At 32.2% G+C, this 14720-nt stretch overlaps 3 protein-coding genes across 3 annotated transcripts; 2 read left to right on the forward strand and 1 right to left on the reverse strand.

The window, feature by feature from the left end:
- Window positions 1–1152: 1152 nt before the first annotated feature.
- TyrRS (Tyrosyl-tRNA synthetase) lies at window positions 1153–9740 on the forward strand. The gene is made up of 7 exons (XM_085947674.1): window positions 1153–1451; window positions 3598–3741; window positions 6741–6883; window positions 6974–7128; window positions 7278–7418; window positions 7530–7715; window positions 8906–9740. The coding sequence occupies exons 1-7, from the start codon at window positions 1359–1361 to the stop codon at window positions 9142–9144; spliced, it is 1101 nt and encodes a 366-aa protein (XP_085803800.1). The 5' UTR covers window positions 1153–1358; the 3' UTR covers window positions 9145–9740.
- A 1965-nt stretch (window positions 9741–11705) lies between these two features.
- On the reverse strand, window positions 11706–12409 carry PolZ2 (DNA polymerase zeta subunit 2). Its single transcript, XM_085947675.1, has one exon. The coding sequence runs from the start codon at window positions 12299–12301 to the stop codon at window positions 11714–11716; it is 588 nt and encodes a 195-aa protein (XP_085803801.1). The 5' UTR covers window positions 12302–12409; the 3' UTR covers window positions 11706–11713.
- Window positions 12410–12816: 407 nt separating this feature from the next.
- Window positions 12817–14447, forward strand: LOC147072401 (gamma-butyrobetaine dioxygenase). The gene has a single exon (XM_085947311.1). The coding sequence runs from the start codon at window positions 12817–12819 to the stop codon at window positions 14113–14115; it is 1299 nt and encodes a 432-aa protein (XP_085803437.1). The 3' UTR covers window positions 14116–14447.
- The last annotated feature ends 273 nt before the right edge of the window (window positions 14448–14720 follow it).

Here is a 14720-nt window from a genome sequence, read left to right on the forward strand (position 1 = left end):
GGTACAGTTATGGGACACAGCATTTAAATCAAACTACAGATTAGTTTAGATACCTAAAGTCTTAGCCTGAAATAAATCTTGAAGGCTATACCTAAATACATAATTAAATTTTTCACACTTACAAAAATAAAACACATTTGATGACAAAAATTATAAATAGCCTATGTTGTATAATCGAAACACAATAAAAAAAATGTTTTAGTAATGGGACAGTACAGTGTTATAGTAATTGGACACCCGGTCAATAACTGAACGCAAAGAGCTAATCAACTTAAATTTTGTAAATAAGCTAATAATAAATAAGCACGAACCATTAAAGTCTACAGAAATTCATTAATATTAAATAAATTTAAGCAAACACAGTAATTGGACAGGCTGTCCAATTACTAAAAAGTATTAAAATCTGTTCTAGTAATTGGACATACTTACCATTAGGTTATTTTTCGAGCTGATAAGTAAATCTCAATGTATATAGATATTTCGTAGTCCCTCGCACTTCCCTGAGAAGTTTCTTCCCGAAATTCACAAAACATGTATTTAAAAAAAAATGCCACCGAAAGATCACCGTTCCTTAAAGGAAGTGATAGTACAAACGCGTGTTTTTGCGATTTTGAGGTGACTTCAACTAAGAATTATATTTTGTAAGTAGAGCCAACTAGCGACGGAAAAATACAAATGCAGTCATATACAGAGAAAATGACAGATCTGTTTCCTTCACACTTACAGAAATGCTTAGCTAATCTTATTTTGGGAGTTTAAAGTTGAGGTGTCCCATAGCTAATCCTGTCCCATTACTATAGCAGTACCCTATATGGTGATGTGAAAACTACTCCGAACTTTTTTTCTAATAATTGTCATTTGTACTAATTCAACACTCGACTTTAATAGGTACTTACTTAGGAATTTCTAAACTAGAAGAATATATTTTTAAATCAGATGTAATAAAAGTTTACTTAAATCAAAAATCAATAGCTGCTGTTATAAGAATATGTAAGTACTTAATTGTTAATTAGTGTAGATACCTAGGTAGGTAGATATCATAAATTATTATCAATCGATATTACATACCTAATATAATGCGGTATACTTGATTATACTCGGTTCATCACTAATCCATGCGACCGGAAAATAAGACCATAGATAATATACGAAGACGTCATCCAACTGTCACTTTCCATACCGTCGATTCGGTTGCCTGCTGAAAGCCCCGAAGATTATTTCATCACCTTATCGAGCCATAAACTCATAAACACTCCTATTTGCATGTACCTATTTGAGTCATCCTGGTTATATTTTTAGTAATCACCGGCGACGCTGTTCTATTCAATCCGTTTTCTACTCATGTGCCAGCGTTCGAAATGACAGACGCCGAAATCGCTAAAATGACTGAAAATATGCTCACATTGGAGCAACAAGAAAAAATACTACTCATAAAACGTAACTTAAAAGAGGTAAGTCAATAACTTTATTTTATTATTGTATTAAACTGTAGAAATAATCAGTCCATATTGACATCCAACTTAGTATTTTTGCAAACTGGATTATCGACGAGCAACGTATTAATGATTGTTTCTCGTTTTCCATTGATTTTGCCTTCCATTTTTTAACATGATACAGCGACGCCGAGAACTATTGTATTTATTAATTACCATTATTCAGCGAACAGCGATTTTATGACAAGTTATTCTATCTGCGAAAGTGGTACAATGCAGGATCCCACTACTTAGTATTTATTAATAATGTTGGAATGTCCCAAATTCTCAGATTTCGTTAATTAAACAGACTCAGCGTTTGTATACAAAAATGCTACGAAATAGTTTGCCATAAAATTCAATAATAGCCAATTCCGATAATAGTGAATGCGTAACACGTCAAGGTACTATTTTTCATGACGGACAATTCATCATAGAATTCCGCCAGTCAATAAAAATAGCACACTAACGGTTACCTTATTTTCAAAAGACTTAGTCTTATTAGTTTAATGTTCAAAAGAAGTATTAAGAGTGATTGAATAACCATAAAATATTGTGTTCCTATCAACTCAAGCCTTTACCTCGTCCTGCTGCCCTGCTTCTCTGTCTCCCCTCTCCCATTCATACCATCTTCCCACTTCATCCATGACCGTACTTCCCACAACATCCTTGACGCTGCTTCCCTGCAAGAACTGTTTTTAATACCCCCGTCTCACTTGCTATGCGTGGCATGCCTCAGGGTGAAGGTGGAGAGTTTCAAATCCTTGTACATATCATCATAGCTGACTCCACATAATGCCCTCATTTACGGATCTCTATATCTACTTCAGAGTCTTTTGCCGGCCACACACGGACAGTTCTCGTAACAGGTTGAATATGCCAGTTAATACGTAATGGCGGCCATACAGTTGTCTTTGGTAGATAATCTGCTGCGCCCATAGACGGACACTTTTCGACCTGCCAGATGTGTGCCAGGTTCAAACTGACAGCGACCCCCTACTCCCGTGTTTTTGTAAAACTGTTGGAATTTCAACTAGCCGAAAGTTCTCGTTTGACGTTAGATGTTGGTAACGTAAAGTAGAATATACCGCGCGATACAACTGCGGCTGGTGTTGCTTGTTATAAAATACAAATTCATTTATTATGAAAAATGTAATAATATTATGTACGCGGAGATCGCAAATATTATATTTTATTTATTTTTACGAGAGTAAAACAAAGTAATAGTTATTTTGTAAACATATTATTTTATACAATATAATATAAATCTTAAAATTTTAGAGAGCATTATAAATATTAAGTTATTGTGAAGATATAGACTAATAACTCAGTACTCAAATTTTATTTATTGTATGTAGTGAATATTACAAATTATTAATTTAAGACGTTCACAACATAAATTAATATACCTAATTGTGAATGACAATGTCGCTAAATCTAAATAAAATTTAAGTATATATTTTAATAATATCATAGTAATTAATTATTATACTGATGATTGATGTAAATATAATTTTGTGGTATGTTTAAATTTATTGTATATAAAATCAATACCTTTATAAATATTACCGTTTTCTTACTTAATTAATACTGTCCATTAAAGGGAATAATTTATTCAAAAGAAAAGATTATATTTTATATTTACACGAATGTGTATAATATTGTTTCGGTGAATTGATAAAATACACAATCCACTAGCGAAATCATGATTTATATTACCAACGTCATAGGTGTGTATTTTATGTCAATTTGTTTCTAATAAAAACAATTATAACCATAATAAATTCAAAGTAAAATTATTCGTGCATCAATATTGTTCAAGTATACTCTACCTAAAACTAATTGAAACAATACCCCTGTGTAATATCTCCGCCAACCTAACCTCCATAGTTTTTGACACTTGCTTTGCCACAGACAATAACTGTACGTATATGGGCACGTTTGTTGACAGTTCGACAGATTTAAATGGGGTAGTTTAACTGATCTGTGGTGTGGCCACTAACGTACAGTTATTGAACAGTTATTGTCTGTGCCATGTTCAACCTGTTACAAAAACTGTATGTATATGGTCAGCTTTTCTCTCAAAAGAGTCAATTATTAACTACATAGACTTTCCAAATTTCAGGTTCTGGGTGAAGCAAAACTCGATGAGATTGTTAAAACGAGAGAACTCAATATCTATTGGGGAACTGCAACAACGGGAAGGCCCCATATTGCATATTTCGTACCAATGCTGAAAATTAGTGACTTCCTACGCGCCGATTGTCATGTAAGTTAACCAGCCAATTTAAATATGTAGTGAAATTTTGTAATGTGTTTCGAAATGCTGGCGTAACGTATCGCCTGCAAAGGGATTCTTTCTCCCTCCACCATATTACTCCCATCTTTGTCCCTTCAACAGGCCCATGGCCTTCGTTTATTCAATGTTGACGAGACTGAATTTCTTGTTGAAGACAGCCGTGTTCTGACACACGGTACAAGAGAATATTCTGTCGTAGACTATTTAGAATGATAATTAATAACCGTGTATTATTTTATAAATGTGTATTGTCGAATGTTTAAATCAGTACAGAAATTTTGGTCGGACCCAACCGTAAATAAAGTATCTATTATCAATTACCTAGGTACCCCTCAAATCGAAATCTTGTCAAGTTTTCTGCCATTCACTGTAAACTAACATACACGTAAGTGTCACAACAGCCATAGTTAAAATGAGGCGTAGAGTTACAAAACCCGCTCTAGAGACTTTTTTGAGTAAATGACGAAAAACTGTTTTGGGCATATCATGATGATTTAAGTGTAATTTTAGATGTTAAATTTCTTCCTTTACATACGGAAAAGTATAATAAAATGTCAAATCTAATGTATAAGCTGTATTTATTCAAATACATGCAGTTTAATTATCCCAAGAGCGGTCTTTGTCAGTCTCTACCTGACAGAGCGGCGTTCGACGCGGAATTTTTTAAAAAGAGCGGAGTTTGTCGCACAGTGGTACATTGTCGACAGGAGATGGTAGTTTAGTAGCGGTCCGTATTTATTTTAATTATGTAATATATTTTCAAATTTACTTTGTCTAGAAAATATTTTGTAGCCATTCTTACCTAATGGCAGCTGTATATTTTTCGCATTGTACTTACATATTTAGCTGTTATATTGGTATGTAATATTTAAAAAAAAATAGTGGTAGGTATTTACTTGTCTTGAAAATATTTTTTTTTTAATTTAAAAAAATAGTTATTTAGTTGAATAGTGCCTACTTTTTACTATGTCAAATTGCCTTTGTGAAACTTTTTAATTTTAATATGTTAATGTCATATACTTACTTATTTTTATTCTATAATAAACAAAAAAAAAAACCATTATCAAAAAATGTTAGTTTTTCTGGAGACAATTAGTTATTACCTACATACCATGCAAATTATTTGTTTAATAGGTAACTAATCTTTTATAATTATATAAGTGCCCTAATAATTCTTAATAATTTTAATATTAATGACCATATTTTGAATCAGAAAGATATTTTTAAGCCCTTAAAAGGTAATTATAAGATAATTTGAAATAACAATAACATATTTTTTAATAATGTCAGTAGCATAGATAAAAAAAACCCAGCGGAATTAAGTACCGGCCTTTACCTAACTAATCCCTGTATTACCTGTGTCCCCAAATTCCATGTCTGTGGGAAACCCACCATTTCCTACCAACCTATTTATTAAATGTAAAAATAAAATGATAATATTTTTAAGCTATATTATTCATAATCTACTTAGGTATATTAGATATTTTATAGCATTTAATTCAGAAAACCAAATCCGATAAACAAAAGTCGCGAAGTATGAGCTTACTTCGTATTACGTCGTATATTCTGTTGTTCCTGCTACTTTTTATATACAAATAATAGTAAACGTGGAATTTCTGAAATTTATTGCAAAAACGTATTATAAAAATAACGGCATTTCTACAAGATAGCCACAGCATTGTTAACTATGTGTCGTTATTACAACTAAGCTAATCTACAAATTAATAAACATATTTAAATTAAAATTCATTATCGTTCATATTAACGAATGATACAATTTTATGACGAAAAAAACTAGTCCCGTGGAGTTAATGATAAGGAATGTCATTTATTATCAAGGGAGATGAAAAAACTAACCTAACGTAAAATAACCTACTAAATCTATCATTTGTATAGTACAAATTATCAAACAATAAGCATTTCCCCGACAGAAAATAGTTTTCCTTTAATATATTTTTGACACAAACTAAATATGTAATCATAAAAACGTGTAAGAACCTTATGATATTTTATTATATCACACAGAATATTAAATATAAATGACAACAAAAAATACACGTAAAACTAGAAAATAATATGAGCCACCACTGGGTTATTCATAACAATACAGCAAAATTTTTAAATACGTTTCTTGGCGTAACAGGCTACATTTCCAAGCAGCTGGATTTTTCAAACGCTTCCTTGATTGTTCTTGTTGAGATTCCGTCATACTAACTATTGAAACATTCATTATTAAAAGTAAAAAATAGTAAAATAATTGAAGCAAAATTATGACGCGCACGAGAAAACGGTTTGACGGTTTGTATGGAGATTAAAGGATTCGTGAAGTCATTATTTAAATCGCGGCGTCTGATTGGCCGGTTACACAGAGAGGGTTTTACCAGAACAAATTTATTTTCAGAGCGGGTTTAGTCGGTCCCCTCGATATTTATTTTGATTTTTTGAAGAAACAGAGAGGGATTTAAAACTCTCACCTAGAACAGAAGATAGGTCTTACGAAAGAGGTCCTGCGTACATTCATAACTTTTTTTTTTGAAAAATCGCCCAGAGCGGGTTTTGTAACTCTACGCCTCAAATTATTGTATTGTAAGGTAGATAAAAAGATATTGTAGCTGGCACGTCTTGGTGCCCATCGAACAGTGTAATAACGTGTCCGTCATAATTTATTAGTCCCACTCTATATTCTGCATTTTTCTTTTTATCTAGTAAAACCTTGTCAGAATGTCATATTGTGTTGTGAACAGGATAAGAAAAATTAATTTATTTTATTTGCAGTGTACACTGAAAATCTCAGCGGATATTGAATGTCATTTGTTTTCATAACATAATTAAAGCCGGTTAAATTGAATACATTATAATAATTTGTAATCAATCACGACTTCCTAAAATTGATATATCGACATTTCCTGTTTTATTATTACAGTTGCTTTGAGATAACAAAATAATATTAAATTGTGCATTATTTATAGGTTACTATCTTATTGGCCGATCTTCATGCCTTTCTAGATAATTTGAAAGCGCCATGGGAATTACTTGCATTCAGGACGGACTATTACGAAAATATAATAAAAGCTATGCTCACCTCTATTGGAACACCAATTGAAAAATTGAAGTATGTTGTCACTTATTACTAATAAATTGATTAGAGATATCACTACAATTAATAATACTCTTTTAACTATAATTAATTGTCTATTTTTAGATTTGTACGTGGTACTGACTACCAGCTATCGAAAGAATACACTTTGGATGTTTACCGTCTTAGTTCTCTCATCACTGAGCACGATGCCAAGAAAGCTGGTGCGGAAGTTGTTAAACAAGTTGACCATCCACTTCTTAGCGGGCTGCTATATCCCGGTACCATTTTTTATACATTTCATAATAAATTTGTTTCCGCCTTGGTTCTTAATTTAATCAACTCATATTCACAAAAGTTTTATATGTATTACACAAAATATCTGTTGCTTGTTGAACAATAATGAAAATACTTCTTTTAATTTTGCTAGGTCTTCAAGCGCTTGATGAGGAATATTTAAAGGTAGATGCACAATTCGGCGGGGTGGATCAGAGGAAGATCTTTACACTGGCAGAAAAGTACCTGCCTATTTTAGGATACAAGAAGAGAATCCATCTTATGAATCCTATGGGTATGTACATTTCACTGTAGTAAGTAATAAAAAAAAAGTAGTAGTAAATATATTTAATCTCTCTAATTGGTTTCTTTATTCTGTATTTATGTGAGTTCTTTTAACTTCCAGTACCTGGATTGTCGGGAGGCAAGATGTCATCGTCAGAGGTGGACAGTAAAATAGATTTATTGGACACTCCTGCAATGGTCAAGAGCAAATTGAAAAAAGCATTTTGTGAACCTGGAAATATTACAGACAATGGTTTACTTGCTTTTGCTAACCATGTGCTGTTTCCACTTCTCAAAAGTGGTGAAGGTAGTATTTTATTCTCTTCCTCATCAATAGTCCATATGTACAGAATGTGAACTGCCAGAGCATCTACCCTCCCCTCCCTTCGCAGCTTGCACAAAATCAATAACGATAAGACGTTTAATTTTTATTATCTCAAAAAATAGATTGATGACACCTATGATTTTTTTTACATTTCTATTTAGAAGCCATCGACGAAGAATCTATTAGTAAAGCTCAATAGTGCCATTAATAAAAAACATTGTTTTTTTAAGAACATTGTATGGAAATCCCCATGTTTGGTGTACCGGACTGCATGCAAATTTTAATAGAATGTATTGTCACCGCATTAGCATCTCTGTACTAAATTTCAAGTGTCTGCGAATACAAGAAATCATCGAAAATTGTGCTTGACAAAAGAATGTTTTAGTTATTTTTTTATATTATTTTTGTTGTAATGGAAACTCACATAATGCTGTTTTTTTTATACTTTCTATTAGCTGTCAGTAGAGTTGGTTTCGGGATTTTCCCGACGGGAATTCTCGAAAAATTTTCGGGATTTTCCATCCCGAATCTCGAGAATTGAAATTTTTAACATTTTGGGAAATCCCGGATCTCAAGAAATTTTTCTCGGGATTTCTTTATTATCAAATATTAATTGAAAAAACGATTTTCTATATGAAAAAAGTGGACAGAAAACACAAAATTTCAAGGAGTCAAGGACTGATTGGGGCATTTAACACAATTAAGCCAACGTTGATTCAAAATGAGCACAATCCAGGGAATTTTGTGTCTCAAAAGCGTACACGATTGTCAGACAGCGATTGACAGTCTGTGTTTTTTGAAATCCTTTTTTAATAAGTAATGTTTTGAATTATTTTTGTTTTCCTACTTCTGTTTTGTTTATCTTCTTACATAAATAAAAAAAATCATATCTTTGGAAATTGTCTCTTTTTACACTGATTTTAGGATTTTTACAGGTTTTTTTAAATTTCCCGATTTCTCGAGAATTCAAAATTTCATCATTTCGGCAAATCCCGAATCTCGAGATTGAGATTTTCTCAGGCAATACCCAACTCTAGCTGTCAGGATAGCATGCTTTGTGTTCGGCCTTATAGTAGAAGATTGTATTGTTATCAGTATCGGAAGATAATGTATGCTGATCGTATTATAATAACATAAAAGCAATTGCTAATTACTATTGTTTTTTATTTTAGTATTCACTATCACCCGAAAGGAGGAATTTGGAGGAAATGTCTCATTCTCAACCTACAGTGAACTCGAAGCATCATTCGCCAAAGAAGAAATACACCCTGGAGATTTGAAGAAATCAGTAGAGGAGGGCATCAACCGATTATTGGAGCCAATAATCAAAGTTTTCCAGGCCCCGAATTTGATGGAATTGACAGAAAACGCTTATCCTACTAAAACGAAAAAATCCAATAAGAAGAAATAGCTTTCAAATTATTTGTTAGTTTATTTATTGAATCATTTTTTTTATTACGTCATGGTCTGTATTCGTTTTTCTCAGTTGTCCTATTACCAGTATGTGTTTTAAAATTACATCTACCAATGTTTATTGTTAGGTAAACTTTTTTTTTAATTTTTGTAGTGGTCAAGCTTTGCAAAACCACAGCCAGAAGATCATTTATTTTCATACAATTACTGTCCCTTTATAATATTATATTTTTATGTGTGCCTTTTATGTTGCATTTCTAACAAAAAGATACTTTACTAACACTTTTTTTAATATTAGTATAATGCAGTTTAAATAGAATAAAAAAAATCACATAAAATAAGGATGCTGGGTAAAAATTCATCCATTTATATTTTCATTTGTGCCTCATTTATTTTAGTATGTGAACGTTTCCTTTAGAATTTTTACATTGCATAGGTGCATCCCTAGTTACTTGACAGGATGAGCAATAGCAAAAATCAAAGGAGATTGCGCACCACCCAGTCGAGATAGAGGACGCCTTTGTGAGATAAAAAAATAAGCATAAGTGTCACACCCATATTTTTATCTGAATAAATTATTTTTCATACACTTAATCCTTATATTATTTATTGCTATATCAATGACCTCACTCCTTTTTGTAATTTAAAATATAATAAAATTATAAAACATCAGTTTTTCTCTGGATTTATAAATTACAAAATTTATAGCTGTTTCAATGATTATTTGATACATGGCTAATTTTTATAGCTATACCAATTATATCAGGGGGGGGGCAAACTGCGGGCCGCATGTGGCCCGCCGGGTATTTTTTTGCGGCCCACCATCATTAATAATTGTTCTGATTACGAATAATTTTTTTGTAACTTTTTTACAAAATATTGATAATAGATTAAAATTTGAAGAATTTGTTTCGTAAATGTATAATCTCAGTACGTCTTTCTTGCGTCTCGTCCCACACTATGTAACCACTATTTTCTACGTTGAACATCGATTTCAATAGATATTGATAGCGTGCCGACAGAGCTAAAACTTGAGATTATTGATCTGCAGTGTGACACTGATTTAAGAGAATCGCATCATCGTGAAGAAATCTCCAAACTTTACAATGCCCTTAATTCAGACAAATTCGGCCAATTTAAAGATTATGCAAGAAAAATGTTCGTCATTTTTGGATCAACCTATATATGTGAACAAACATTTTCGATCATGAACCTCAATAAAAATTCTTTACGATCAAGTATCTCCGATGCCCATTTACAAGCAGTTTTAAGAATATCAACTACAAAATAAACACCTGAATTTAAAAAAATATACAACAGTTTCATTCGTCTCATTATTTTTTTTGTAATGTTTATTTTTCGTGATAATAAATAGTCTATATCGTCACTGTTCTGGCAGAAGACACTAATTCGAAAAAATTACATATTGAGTTAGTACCAAAATGTTCCTTATTTCAAAATTTACCGTCTGGAAACCTTCTTAATAAATAAACAGTCTTTATTTTAAAGTCATCCTTTTTACGATTACTTAATAAACTCACATGATAGACCATTATTTCAAACTTTTTAACAACTTCACAGTCAAATTACTCAAAACTAGTTTTCTCCAGTTAGTATGTTCTGCCAGAACAGAGACGATATGTAAAAATGGTATTTTACTTGCGGCCCGCCGCTTATTTTGAATTCTTGAATTTGGCCCTCCATCCAAAAAGTTTGCCCCCCCCTGAATTATATTGTGGATGTGGACATCCTAACCTTTCCTATGCCTCACAATATTTCTATGGCAGTATCTGGACAGTCTGCAGATTTTTAACAACACATTGAATGTAAAATGAAGCTCTTACTACAATCGCTGTAATACCGATAATTTGTGGCTTAGTACATATTTCATAATCATCCAAACAGATGTAACTTTAATTTTTTAGATTATGCAAATTAATCGACAGTGGCTAATATAATAATTTGAGTTTAAAGTCGGGCGAGATAACTCGATCACGACCGCATAGAGCGAGACAACTCGCTGAAGGCTAAAAGTATATTAGTCTATGCTGAAGGCATAGAAACAGTGATCGGCGGAACTATGGACCTCTTGCTCTTTCACATGCAAATCTATGTCCCATGAGCTGGGTCTCCCATACAAAATTACCTCATCTGTCATCACTATTGTCACGAGTTCTTCATTTGACAGTACATCCGTTATTCCACTTGATTCAAGTCTCTCTGCATTCTTATAATTAATCTCTTGATCATATCGATCTCATCAGTACATCGTTACCTCGCGATATTAATCTCCATTCCTGATTAAAGTATTATTTCAGTTTTGTACTGACATGAAACGACTCTTCATCCACCACCACCTCATCATACCGCCAAAGTTACACGTGTTTTGTGAATGTTGTGAGTATTGCAGTCGAGACCGGTTTGTACGTGAGACCCGGCTTACACTGCACACTATAAAAATATAGCAATCTTGACATACCTATCGGTTATAGATTAATAATTATTTGGGTGCTTAAATGAGAAGGTATAATAATTGAAAGAAAGTAATTTTATAAATTTATTACAAATCATTTTTCAGAGTACATTTCGATAACTATTCCATTGACATTAAAAGAATTTATGGGCAAAATAGAAGAAAGGTTACTGTGTCTTTCATTTTTGTCGTACTCGACTAATGGAAAGTCTTCCAAATCCATATTTTGCATCAAATTCAATGCCGAGGATTCGTTTGTAAATAGTAGTATTGAAAACGTACTACCCACAGGAAGCTTTATAAACGAATGATTATTTGCCAGTTTTAAACAGAACCCTCTAAATTCTTGTTCATATTTAATTAGAAATTCATCATTGTTATTGTCCATTTCACATGCTATATCTCTAACTTCGAAAGTGAACCTCTGTAGCTCTTCATTATCTGGACTGAAAAAACATATTGTAATCTTTTCTAAATACCCTTTTGATAAAACTTCTTTCACTGATTTAATGCAATTATTTATGTAACTATTTACGTCTGGGTGTATAGAATATTTCACAGGCGTTCCATATTTCTTCCTGTTTTCAAATATTTCGCATGGATAAATTCCAGTTTTAAACAATATATTGTGGATTGATACTTCTAAGAACTCAATGAACAAATCACAAGCCAACGAATCCATTATAAGGCCATGCTCTTTTACAAAATACTTTTTATTCGCTAATAAAATAGACAATTATTTCAGTTCGTTCAACCGCGACGATCACTTAAAATTAAAAATTGTTTTTGTTTTGACGTCTGTCAAATTGTAATTTAGTTGCCACATACCAATGACTACATACTACACATTCCATTATAACGTAAAGTAGCATCTTAAGCAATGAATGAACTTGATCGTCAATGCGGTTCAAAATAATTGGCAATGATTATCTCCTTAATAATATTTTTTTATGAAATATGTCAAAAATTTAGATTTTATTCGATACAATTTCAAAAATTTATACCTATGACAAAATTAATAACCTCGGTATTTCCTTCAAAATAATATATGGTGTTACCAGTACTTCAATAAGTGGGAAATTTAAAAAAAATGTGAATAAAAAAATATATTTTATGGTCGTATTATTCAAAAAGTCCAAAGATCATAGGTCAAAAGGTATTTGAACTTGTGAAGACGTGAGATCAAAATAAGTCAGAATGAAAATCTTCATTTCTATTTGGAAGACAACGAAATATTTTACAAATCCAGGTTGGTTTCATTTGAAAATAAAAGCTGTGAATACCAACAAAAATATTTTATCACATAGATTATTTTCTACGAATGTAATAAAAAGGTTTAGTTCTACCTCTTGCGCTAATAACTCTGTAGAAATTTTCCCAGATTTCTTGCAAATTCAATACCACTCAAAATCATTTGATTTTCCTTATGTTTGGCTACGAGATAATTGCCAATGCGATAATTGTTTTCACCATGCATCGAAAAGCCGCATTATTCACTGGAAAACTTTTGATGTCAATATTAAACCAAATGAGCTTACTAAAAATCCTGACAACACCATTAAAATATTGTGGAATGATGGACACGTTTCAATCTACTCTGCTGACTGGTTGTACGAAAGAAACTTCACTTCGGAGAATGAAAAACAATATTTGAACACGGTTTACAAACCTGTGAAGATTCCTTGGAGTAAAGATGATTTTGACAGCATTTTAAAACTCTATCAGTTTGAGCATATATTAAAAGAGGATGATTATTTACAAGAGTGGCTACATGCATTAAGCATATATGGTGTGGCTATAATACAGAATGTGCCACCATCTAAAGATTCCTGTAAACAGGTTGCCAATAGAGTAGAGTTTGTGAAAAAAACTCACTACGGTGAAGAATTTACTGTTCAAGCCAAACCGGGCACAACTAACGTTGCTTACCTGTCCAGCAATTTACAACTACATACGGATCTTCCATATTATGAATATAAGCCTGGAGTAAACCTTCTCCATTGCGTAACACAATCTACGAGTAAAGGTGGTGATAATCTTTTGTCAGACGGGTTATTTATAGCAAATCAATTAAAACAAAATAATAAAAAATGCTACAAAATTCTAACCGAAACATTGGTAGATTGGGAAGACATTGGCGAAGAAAAATACAATCAATTCCACAGTATATTCAGATCACCGGTAATCTGTGAAAACGCCGACGGAGAAATTATTCGTATAAACCACTCAGTCCCGCAAAGAGGTTCCCATTTTAATATTCCAATAGAAAAAGTAAAACCATGGTATGATTCGATGAAAACTTTTGTCGATATGGTATATGAACAGTCAGCCTCATTCAAAATGGTGCCCGGCGATATATTGTGCTTCGATAACAGAAGGCTATTGCACGGGCGTACAGAATATCAAGATACTCCTGAAAATATTAGACAAGTAATCGGCGTTTACCTTGATTGGGACTATATTTATTCAAGGTTACGTGTGTTATCAAGCAAGTAAAAATACAAGTCACAATATCAATACAATATGCCTTCAAAACTTGGTCATGTAATCCTAGCTATAAGACAAGTCTAAGTTTAACATAAAAATCTTATTTTGTCAACAAATCTATAATGAATAATATTATTAATGGAACCAATTTTATATAGAGGGTGTTCATTGCGCCCTGGCGAGTGCGAATTCGTTATACACCGATTGATTTTCAATATTTTTTTTGTCACACTTATTTTGACATGTGCCACATGCCAGAAGTCACCATAATGAGTGGAATCAAACGTGTACAATCAGAATACTTGACAGTTGTCAACAAATTTTACATAATGACAGGCCGAGTCAGGAAAAGTATGTAGATTCTTTTTTAACTCAGAACAAAATGAATGTTATTTTTTTCAGTTTATTGCAAAGTTATATTGATTTTATTTTATGTATGACGTTTATTTTGTTATTAATAAAGTATTTTCAAATATTAAATTGTTTTGTTTTTCAAAATTCCATTTATTGCGAAATTTCGGTTATCACAACCTTGTTCAAAACATATCCCGTGCGATGAAATAGGGTTTTAATAAGATTGTATTTGATCTAGGTATAAACAATAAAGTACCTAC

This window comes from Rhyacophila brunnea, unplaced genomic scaffold (assembly GCF_057557595.1).
Source record: "Rhyacophila brunnea isolate RB1 unplaced genomic scaffold, BYU_Rbru_1.0 scaffold_2, whole genome shotgun sequence".
Lineage (NCBI taxonomy): Eukaryota > Metazoa > Arthropoda > Insecta > Trichoptera > Rhyacophilidae > Rhyacophila > Rhyacophila brunnea.